The sequence below is a fragment of the Corylus avellana genome, chromosome 1 (genome assembly GCF_965113065.1).
Source record: "Corylus avellana chromosome 1, dhCorAvel1.hap1.2, whole genome shotgun sequence".
NCBI classification, from domain to species: domain Eukaryota; kingdom Viridiplantae; phylum Streptophyta; class Magnoliopsida; order Fagales; family Betulaceae; genus Corylus; species Corylus avellana.
The window spans coordinates 15,054,599-15,065,961 of NC_142490.1; the positions used below are offsets into that span (position 1 = coordinate 15,054,599).

The 11,363-nt window shown below is 33.6% G+C and overlaps 1 protein-coding gene across 3 annotated transcripts; it reads right to left on the bottom strand.

Annotated features, from left to right (window-relative positions):
- Positions 1–637: 637 nt before the first annotated feature.
- LOC132170752 (glycogen synthase kinase-3 homolog MsK-3) lies at positions 638–5,395 on the bottom strand. 3 transcript variants are annotated; one of them, XM_059581846.2, is made up of 13 exons: positions 5,314–5,395; positions 4,636–4,777; positions 4,424–4,516; positions 4,251–4,310; positions 3,779–4,051; positions 3,507–3,581; positions 2,692–2,748; positions 2,463–2,603; positions 2,322–2,372; positions 2,024–2,119; positions 1,803–1,886; positions 826–928; positions 638–746 (listed from the first exon to the last, which is right to left on the bottom strand). In XM_059581846.2, the coding sequence occupies exons 2-13, from the start codon at positions 4,726–4,728 to the stop codon at positions 661–663; spliced, it is 1,212 nt and encodes a 403-aa protein (XP_059437829.2). In that variant the 5' UTR covers positions 4,729–4,777; positions 5,314–5,395; the 3' UTR covers positions 638–660. The 3 variants fall into 3 exon arrangements, with proteins under 3 accessions (XP_059437829.2, XP_059437830.2, XP_088368472.1); XM_059581847.2 differs by having other exon boundaries at positions 4,636–4,774; positions 5,314–5,355; XM_088512346.1 differs by lacking the exon at positions 5,314–5,395 and adding an exon at positions 4,875–4,991.
- Positions 5,396–11,363: the final 5,968 nt, after the last annotated feature.

Genomic DNA, 11,363 nt, shown 5'->3' on the forward strand with positions numbered 1-11,363 from the left:
GCGGAGGCCGAACCGAAATGACCTTTGCCTGAAAAGTGTTGGAGGTTATTCTGACCTTCCAACAATGGCAGAGGCGGCAAGCTCATTCCCAACTCCACCACCTTTGATTAGTTAACCTACATGCTTGTACAAGGGACACACATACCTCTAGAGTTCAAAATGCCTTCTTTAACAAGATCTCATGCCTCCTTTAGGTCATTTAAGTGCATATATTGTCTAATTTACCACCAAACCATTGTGATATCTCAAGCCATGTACCACCAAAACTAGGCCATTTTGTGATATCTCAAGCTATTAGTAGCATCTCTTTTGCAACCATCAATATGTCAACAGGCATTTGAATCAATTTAAGTCTTTAGGGCACAGTATGAAATTCAGGAAAGTAATTACATTTTGACATGAGAACAGATTCCAATTCAAGGGAAAATTCTATGGCTACCTATGAAGGTGTTAAAGTACATACTGAGCAGAACCTTCTCAATTTCCATTGTGGAAACAAGGTGGAAGGAGACATGTGAAAATAAAATAAAATATAGGGAACAAATGAACAGGAAAAAAAGAAGACAAATAAGACATGATCACTTCTAAATTGGCCATTAGCTACATATCTACAGCAGACTAGATTTTTGCAGCAGGAAGCAGATATCAACTGAAACAGCCTCATGACGACCCAAAGAAGGTGCAGTCCTTTCTTGCATGCTTAGGAATTAGCTTGACCACCATCTCTGCGGGCGCTTCCTTTAGTTCTGATCAAGAAACACAAGAATATCAACATACAATTGAGCATTGCCTTGGGAAAACGAAACAGTATAAGATGACCTTTACCATGGGGCTGAAAGTTGAATAGTGCGGGAAGGGGGCGTCCATTTGGCAGGCAGGCATTAGGCTCACGAAGCTCATCAAAGAAGGGGTGAACCAAAGCCTCCAGCTGCTTGCAGATAAACAACATTAACCACAAAGTTCAAGTAAAGAAGGACTAAAATGACAAGCAGCATCCCAAATAGGTATCTTGGGAGGATAAATTATCCAAAGCTCAAGCAGATAGATAAATGCATGAGTACTCATCAACACTGCACCATTAAGACTACGAAAAGATCTAGCTTAAACAAATCCAATTGATACATAGAAACAAGTAGGGGTGACAATTCATATTTGCATGTCGGATTCGGGTTGTATCGAGACATGAGTATAAGACTATATAAGTCCATCCTAACCAGACCCATTTAATTAAACAAATTAAACCCTTCAACTCTAACCCGCTAAATTTTGTGTTGAATTTGTGGGTCGTGTCAGAAATTTTTAACCCTAAATGTTGTGTGTCGAGTTCGAGTTGTGTCACGGAATGGGTATAAGACTATATAGGTCAATCCTAACCCGGCCTATTTAATTAAACAGGTCAAAACCCCTCAACTTTAACCTACTAATTTTATGTAGGATTCGTTGGTCATTTCCAAAAATTTCAGTCCTAAATTCCGAATGTCAAGTTTACGTCGTGTCGAGATATTGGTATAAGACTATATAAGTCAACCCTAACTAGACTCATTTAATTAAACAGGTCAAACCCCTTTAACCCTAACACACTAATTTTGTGTTGGGTTAACTTAAAGGGTCATGACAAAAATTGTTAGCCCTAGAAACAAGTATTAAATGATGCTCATGAATTTTATAGGACAAAGGACATAAATGCAATCTAAACAGCTTAATTCATTGTTGATGGAAAGAAGTAAGACCGCTTAAAAATAAAACTAGGAATAACAATGGAAAGCATAGGATATACAGCTGGTTGCAAGTTTTAGACTCACAGCTGTACTACGAAGATTTGGAGAATACTGAAGTAGTCTAGAGACAAGATCCACAGCTTCAGGGGGCACACGTTTGTGGAATATCTGAGGATCAATGAATATGGTGAATTTTACCATATGATATGATCTTAGAAAGTAGAGAAACCAGCTACAAAAAAAAAAAAAAAAAAAAAAAAATTGAAGGTAGAGAAACCACATGTGAAGTAATATCTCTATATTACCTTGTGCCATGGGTAAGCTTTAATTTGGGGGAAGTTAAATTCTGTGTAGTTAGGATTCATGCGCTTAATTTCCTCCCTAGTTGGGGTACCCAAAACCTGCATAAGTATACAGATTGTTAAAAGAAAAAGGAACATATGACAACAAGAGAAGGGAAAGGAAACATAGCAGGCATCCAAGAGGAAGGAATTTATACCATATGGAGTCTAAATCACATGTAAAAGCTTGAACTTAGGGTTCAAAATCATCAAAATGCCTCAATATCAAAAGCCAAAGAGAAATTTCGGAGTATATAATCACCTTAATTATTTCAACAAGATGGTCTACTGCACGTTCACCAGAAAAGAGAGGCTGACAGCAAGAGAAATACTTGATTAGCTGGTAAAATAGATAAGAAGTAGAAAGATACTGGAAATCAACCACATAAAAAAAGCTACCTACCTCTCCAAGCAATAATTCTGCTAGTACACAGCCGGCAGACCACATGTCTATGGCTGTGGTGTACTGAGTTGCACCATATATAAGTTCAGGAGCTCGGTAGTACCTTGAACAGATGTAAGATATGTTTGTTTCCCCATCTACCTGTCAAACATAAATTCAAGTTTAGCATAAAAGCATCGGTAACGAACATAAAAATGTGTTTAAAATGGAAAGATACAGAGAAACAGACCAAGACTTTGGCACTTCCAAAGTCACAGAGTTTAACTTGGTGGGTATGCGGATTAACCTGATATAAGAAAAAGAATTGTAGATACATAATTAGAAAAAAAACAATATTACACAGCAGGATAAATTTTTAACCCAAAAACAAATCCTGAGGTTAACAACTTGAACCATTCAATTTAAGAAACAGTCCATTGAGCACTTTGTAGAAGAAAAATAAAAAGACAAAAGGAAAATTACTGATGAAGTCACCAACTCATATAGGAGAAAATAGATATGCCATCGTAACATGTAAAATCACCTTTTCCAAGTTCATAAACATTTCATGGCCAAGACAGAGATTTGGTGTCCTAGATCACTACATGTACACTCCACTAATAGTTAGACTAGATTGAACAAACACCTCAGTAAGCTAAATACTAGCAGCAGATACTAGTTGACTTCTACATCGCATAAAAACTAATTTAGTATTCCTCAATGTCCTTTAAAAGTATTTTGTGGATATTTAACTATGTTTAGAACAGTAAAATTACCTCATATTGTTTGTTAAAATTTCATGCAACTATTCAAATATGATTTTTAATTTTTAAAATACGTTCAACCATTAATAGTCAAAGGAACATACTGTAGTCCAATAGCTTTTGATCGGGAAATTGGGAGATTAGACAAAACACAGTCAATTAGATCAACCATTGATAATGCAAACAAACCATACAAATAATTGCTGGATAAGTACCTCTAAATATACATGTACAATGGCATATGTATCTACGAATTATTCACCAATGCACAATAAATGAAAAGGAATGGATGTTCACAAACCAGCAAATTTTGCGGCTTTAAATCCCTGTGACACACTCCAACACTATTATGAATGTATGCTAGTGCTCTACATATCTGCAGGAAAACATAGAGAAATCTGATGTAAGATCCAGACGTTATGAGGAGGATTATTGATTTGCATATGAAAATCTAAAAATTACAACAAAGCATGACTGATCAAGATATGTATACATATGAAAGGGAAATGCTGAGATAAGCTATGATAAAACACATCCCAAATGGTAAAATCAAGATACATATACAGCATATACCTGATAAAAGTAAACCTTTACATATGTCAATGGCATCCTTTGATGCATCTTATGGTAGTGTCTGATCACCCGATAGACAGTCTCGGGTACATACTCAAGTACGAGGTTAAGATAGAGCTCATTCTTGTCAGTGGTTGAAAAGAAGCAGTGCTTCAAGCTCACAACATTGGGGTGGTCGAGAAGACGCATGATTTGTAACTCCCGGTTCTTGTACCTCTTGTCTTGAAGAACCTTTTTTACAGCAACTGTTTCATGAGTTTCTAGGCACTTTGCCTGCATATTAGCCACATCAAATTAGAAAACAAGTTTAGTGCCCCGTCCAAATCTTCTTCAAATTCAAAAAAACAGAACTCACCCGACCACACCCATGAACAGTTCCTTAGAAACAACCTACTAATTCTTTTGGTCACAAAAAATCAACCCGCCACAAGCATGCATATTGTAGCCTAGTTATAGAAATAAACAAGTTTACCTGGAACACTACTCCAAAAGATCCATTTCCCACAACACGCTCAGCCATGTAGCTTATTGTCTACAATCATTAAGTCATTAACACACTATTTAATCACATTATCACAGTGAAATACAAGAAACTAAAGAAATATATATATTCCCAAGGCGCAGAATAAAATTTCAGAAGTATACTTGTTTTGGATCGCCATGTTTTCCACTGATAGTTGTGACAATTATATGGCCTGCCTCTGCGACATTACCATCAACAACAGTTGGTTCCATTTCCTGTAAAAATATCAAATGCAGCTCTCACTTAAGCTAATCATGGAAGATCACTAAACATTAATCAAGTGGAGACGATTAAAGACAGATAAGGAGTGAAAAGAAGAAGACATGACATTCACCTTGTCCCCTCGAATTTTCATGTCCTTCATCTCATCACGCAACCTATCAACACCAACAGCATTTCCTGTTGAACCTCTTAACCCAGAAGCCATTATCCCAAAAGAATAGTATCAAGCAATGTTCTCCTTCTAAATTCACCTTCTTCAATGAGATAGAAGAAATCAATAACATATCTCCAGACAAAAAAAAAAAAAAATTATACCGTCAACACATAAATTGTCAAATTCCAAGTCTTTACCGAATTGCATCAAAGAAATTAATCGCTAAGAAAAGGTCGAGTCATCGATATCACATACAAAATTCCAAATTGCTAAAGCATGAATGATAGCTCATCAGGAAAACGCTATGTTCTAGTTCAAACTGCACATATACATATAAAGGGGTTTGTGACTTCAAATTTCCAAATTCATTTCAGTTTCCCATACTTTCTAGGCAACCAAACGGAGCACCCACTAGACAAAACAACAAGAAAGTAAAAAAAACAACTAAAAAAAATGAAAAATGAAGCTATAAAACATTTATCAAATCATGACCCAAGAGCCAAAACACAGCAAAGGTTAAACTCGTTGCAAAAGAAACCATGAAAACAGACATGAACATTACGCTATTGATCGATGAATCAAAGTAAGAGTAGATTCTTACAAAAAAAAAAAAAAGTAAGAGTAGAGGGTTCTTACCGTGTCGGGTAGCCAAGCGGAAACCACGGCCGGACCTCTGTACTTTGGTTTCAGAGAGACAGAAGCAGAGAATTTGACAAAGGTCTTTTGGTTTTGTAGTAGTTATGGTAGTTTTTTTTTTGTTGCTTTGTGGGGTTTAATGACAGTCAAACATATTGATCTTCTTTTGTCACCTTTTCCCACGGCGTCTTCCTTTTTGACCGTTCAACCCCGGGGCCCATTACTCCTCCCTATATCTTTGATTAGGCAATACTTTTCAAAAACAAAGTGGATTAAAGAAGAAGAAAGAAAAAAAAAAAAAAACTATTCTATAATGGATTTAATTAATAAGAGACAGTTTTGAGGGGTTTTTTTTTTTTTATTTGAACAAAAAAATATTTTTATGTGATATAATTAAAGTTGAAAATAATTTTGAGTATTGTGTTTTATTTGTTTAGGAAAAATTACATTTTACCCCTCAAAATTGACAGCGTTTTTTAATTTTTCAATTTGAATACTAAAGTTTCAATTTTGTAATTCACCTCCCAAAGTTTCAAATTTGACCAATTTGACCAATTGACCAATAATTTGACCAATTTTTTATTTTTTATTTTTTATAAAAAAAAAATAAATAATAAAATTACGGCCACCCCTTTGGCCATCTGGCCATTTTTGCACCTCCAAATTTATTTTTTATAAAAAATAAAAATTATGGGTAATGTGAAAATTTTGGGATAATATTGGTCAAATGGAAAAAAAAAAATTGAAACTTTGTCGGGGTGGATTCAAAAATTAAAACTTTAGTGTTTGAATTGAAAAATTTTGTTAACTTTAGGAAGGTAAACTGTAATTTTCTCATTTGTTTATTAATATTTCTATTTTTTTAAAAAAAAAAAAAAAAAAAAAAAAAAAGATGGAGTTTTTAACCAACATAGTTATTATTTCTTTGCTTTAAAAGTGGTAAACGGCCGACTTATAAGATCATTCATATTAGCCGGGTGAATTGAATGTAGTATAATATCTTTTTCCATATAATCACATGTGAGATACGACTTTTATAGCGTTCACATTTAACTTAGTAAATTTATTTTTTACTGTAGTAAAAAAAAATTAGCTACCTATTTTTTGAAGTACTTATATATATTTTAATTATCTACTTTTATTATTTTATTTAAATATTTTTTTATTCTTCATTGAGATTTTTAAATTTGGTGAATGAATTATGAATAGGGCTCACCAAATTTCATGAGCATTGTGAGAGTTCACTAAATATTTCTTTAAATTACTGAGTCGAATTCAGCTTCTTTTGCTCTTATTTTTATCATCATTTGGTTCGTCTGATGAAAATACTCTCAAAGGGATGAAAATTTGGTGGACAAAGCTTTACTTTAGATTTGGTTAGCCATAATAGTGCGAATTAGTATTACACATTTTACTATAAGTTTTCTTATAAACTAATATAATAGTTCATAATTGATGAAATCATTAAGTAAAAAATTTAATTTATTTTTCACCAATTATGAATTAGGTCGGTTTGTAAGAAAATAGTGGTAAAAAGTGTAGTAATCTAAGTATTTTCTTAACGTTACTTTTTCACTCCTTTCGTGTGTAAAAACAAGCCTTATCTATAAGTAATGTTCTCGTGAGACCTTTTATTTATTTATTTTATTTTTGAAACAATTCAATCTCATTAATTGATAAGCGAGCATAAAGCTCAAACAACACAAAGCCAAGCTTTGAAGCAACCATAGCCGAAATTACAAGGTTAGAAGCGTAAAAAATGACGTATTACATTACAGACTCATACAAAATTCGCTAACCTATGACTAATTTTCAAATTAAATAGTAGATCTGCGCCAAACAAACTCAAATCAATACATAGGTAGCTCTTATTCCTCGACATTGAAGGTAGATAACCCCAAGCCAAAACTCATTCTCCTCTACCCGAAAGACAGGATAACGTTCACATCCACAACTCAAAGGTCTGGACCAAAGCAACTACCCCGAAGGGCATGAGGTTGGCAGATTGAGAGAAAGGACCGAACATTATTACAAGCAAAAACAAAATTGATACAAGGAAACAAAACAAGACAGAAAGAACAAAAAAAAAAAAAAAAAAAGGAAAGCCAGACAAAATTACTGGGAAATAACCAACAGAAAAAGCACACTAAGAGAATGATAACAACCGGAAAGAAGAGCCAATCACGGTGGGGGGTGCAAGAAAAAGGCCAAACAGAGGATGGTGGGCGAGAGATCGGTGGTGCACTCAAACGAAGGGGGAAGTTTGAGTAAAACCCCATGAGCATCACCCACTAAGAGTACTTAAACAAGGAGAAACAACAAAAGTAAAAACAAAACGTGGGTTCGGCAAATAACGGGCACATAATGGCCGATCCAAAAGCTGAGAGCCAAAAAAGGGACCAAAGGAGGGGGAAGAAGCGGAGAGGAAGGAAAATGAAAAAATCACCCAAAGAGCTAAAAGCATCAGGTAAATAGGCTAACTTGCTAAGAGAAAAAAAGGTGGTGGGAGGGGAGGGGGGAGGCAGAAGAGGGAGATGGGAGGAGGACCGAAGGGGGAGAACAAAGGTTCTTCCCCTCCGACGGCACTCTCTGCTAGAGATAAAACCCTAGCTGAGAGGGGAGGAAAAAAGATAATTTGGTTAAATTATGGAAAAATTTACCAATTATCAATCAATGCTCTTTCGATTTTATCCAATTACTTTATTTATTTGCTTTAATTAAATAGGACGGATTAGAATTAACATATATAATCTTATAAGCATATCTCGAGACGACTCGCACCTAACAAACGACATTTTTTATTTTTTTATTTTTAGATACACATGACATATTCTTGGCTACTACTAGTATCATCCCTAATACAGTATGTTTCCAAAAAAATTAAGATCTAATGTTGCATATGATATTATTCCTAAAGCATAGCAACGTTTTTCTTTAAATTGGGTTAGAAAAAATTCTTTTAACCCAATTTATTAAACTGAAATTTGTCTTTAAATGATGTAATTTTCACGTCCACTATCAAAAATGTATGTGATTTTTTAATAAGTTTTATTTTCTATTAAAAATGTCTCTCATATATTCTAAAATTGATGTCATGTCATTAGACTGAGTTAATTTTTTTTATTTTTTATTTGGTCTCCTATAGGCTATAGCATTATTACTTTTTAGTCAATAGAACTAAAAACTGATTGTTAACGTTTTTTATTTATTATTATCTCTAATATAGCCTTTTGATTGTTATGTCCATTTATTTTTAGAATTAGTGATTGTAATAAATGGAATTGAAGACACCTGTCTGATCATGTCTTATTTCATAGGCCAGAAAAGATGGTGAAGTTTCTTTTTATTTTCTTTTTATTATTTTTTATTTTTGGTGAGTTATAGTGAAGTTTCTATTATTGGACGCCACGTGGGGTTGGATAAAGATGGATATCTACTCCATCTGTATTCTGTACCATAACAAAATAAGCATTAGTTATCAACCTCCAAAAGAAAAGGACCAAATCATAAGAATGGTAGTTCAATGGCTCAAGGAAGTTCTCAAGTTATATATATATGCTTGATTAGTATTAGCCATCTTAAATTTTCATTGATACTTCGGAGGAGGTGGGTCAAACTATAACTCAGTCGGACTTGAGAGAACTTTTCGTAAGAAAGATTACATGGATTAAAACTTAAAAATGGGTAGACTCATAAAATGTCCCGGTCTTCTCAATAAGGATTGCAAAAAGCGATTTAAACACCAAAACAGAAAAAATGGAATCTTAATTCCTACAAAGAATCCTGTAAGGTAACATCAACAACCTCATTCCTGAGGTTGTTGAAGAAAAAGCACGGTAAGATCAATAGGATCTAAAGATAAAAGAAAACTCCATATTTCAGTAGAATAAACAAGTAAAAACATAAAAAGAACAAGGAAAGCCACACTTGTATTACCAAAGAATTTTCTACAAGTAAATCTGAACAATTTTTCTTTTTTATTTTTTGGTGCAAATTCATGACAATTTCTTATACGACCTATAAATTCAACAAGAAATTTTAAAAAATAAGGGTTAAAGAGTTTGATCCGTTTAATTAAATAGGTCATGTTAGGGTTGGCCTATTTTAGTTTTATGCACATACCTCGGCATGACCTGAACCCTACACGCGAACACGAATTGCCACCCCTAATCTCGAGTTATCCGCCTACTTGTCCAACAAGTAGACTATAAAGGTCCTCTCACATTTAGCATTACTATTCAATAAATTCAATATTTCAAAGGCATTACTGTTGTAATCATTGAAGGCAGTCTAACAACTATTTTTAAGGGCATTTATGGTTAGGGTCTGCCTATTTTTGTTTTATGCATATACCTCGACATGACTCAAACTTTACACGCTAACACAAATTGTCACCCTTAATCTCGAGTTGTGTGTCTATTTGTTCTGACAAGTAGACCATAAAGGTCCTCTCACGCTGAGCATTACTGTTCAATAAATTCAATATTTCAAAGGCATTACTGTTGTAATCATTGAAGGCATTCTAACAACTATTTTAAAGGGCATTTATGATTCTATCTGCTGATACCAATCAAGCGGAAAATGATCCTCTCCATTTTAAATTCTCTCAATTTTTTTTAGTTAGTGCATTTAGAAGGGTAAAATTATCCAAAAAATTTTAAGGTTAAAATTTTTAGACAATACTACCATTCTAAATGCACTAACCGGAGAAAATGGAGGGGAGAAAATAGAGGGAATTTTGAATGGAAATGATCCTTTTCCCGATCAAGCATAGGTTTTGGACCATCCAAGCTTGGTTAGATCATTTGCTGCATTGTGTTTCCTACCAACACAGCACAGTTAATAAGGTCACTTGACTCACAACCAGGGCAGCCCTGTAATAATGCTCACTGCAGGCTTATTAGGGATGTTTGCAGGTCCACTAAAATGAGAAGAGAGAGAGAAGCTTTGAATATTGCACATCATGTAATTTTAACTGAAACGGTGGAGAATTGTTTTACGATCTGAATTTTATTTTGTTGCGTTTAATGGTATACATGGCCTGTTTTATTTAAAAATAATGTAACAACATATACATTATTAGATTTGTAAAATTTAATTTAGAGCATAAAATGATTATTCTCTATTTCACATCATACCCATTCATCCCGTATTAAACATAGTGAGATAGAAGAGAAATTAGCTCAACCATGCACCGGTGGTTTATTATAAGCATGTGCAACAAAGCATACGTTTTTGTTCGTTTTCAATTTGACTAATGTTACTCTTCACATCTATTTTATTTGACTAAGTTCCTAGGAATCAATTCGAAGGGAGGGAACCGAGGGAGAAGATGACCAAACAAAGATGAAGGAGTTATTGGGGATATTAAGGCACGCTTTGAAAACCATAAGGTTCCTAGACTCTTGGCTCTATTTGGCAATCAACTGATTCAACTCAAATTTTATCTAAAAAGTTAACTTCAAAACATTCATACTTTTTATATCACATAAATCAGTACTTTTTATTACTATTCAAACAAAAAACTCATTACAAAACATTTTACTTTTTTACTTTTTTCTTACAAAAAAATTTAAAATTTATCTATACTTTTTACCACATCAATTATTTCTTATTACTATTCAAACAAAAAAATCTACGGCAAAATCCTTTACCAAACAGGGCCAATTAAGGTATTTACTTTGAATTTGAGAGGCCCATTGACTGCAGGCTTTTTTTGAACATTTATCCAATTTCTTGGTGATGCTGAGAGGGAAAACCCCACCAAAATAAATATATATAATTTGTTTTCTTAGTCGTATAAGGATTTGTCTCCCCAAAAGGTTCCAAAAAAAATTAAACAATATTTAATATGTTTGAGACTATTATTTGAGCTGTAAGGTCGACTTATATTGACTTACCAAAGTCTTAGTATATATATATAATGAATTTGAAAGGCCATAGTTTTATATTCAGTTGTTAATTGGAGTCGAATTTGTTTGTTTAATATATGCTTTAAAGGTGATATATTTTCTTGTGGTTTTTCATTTAAGATAATTTATTTTTAAATT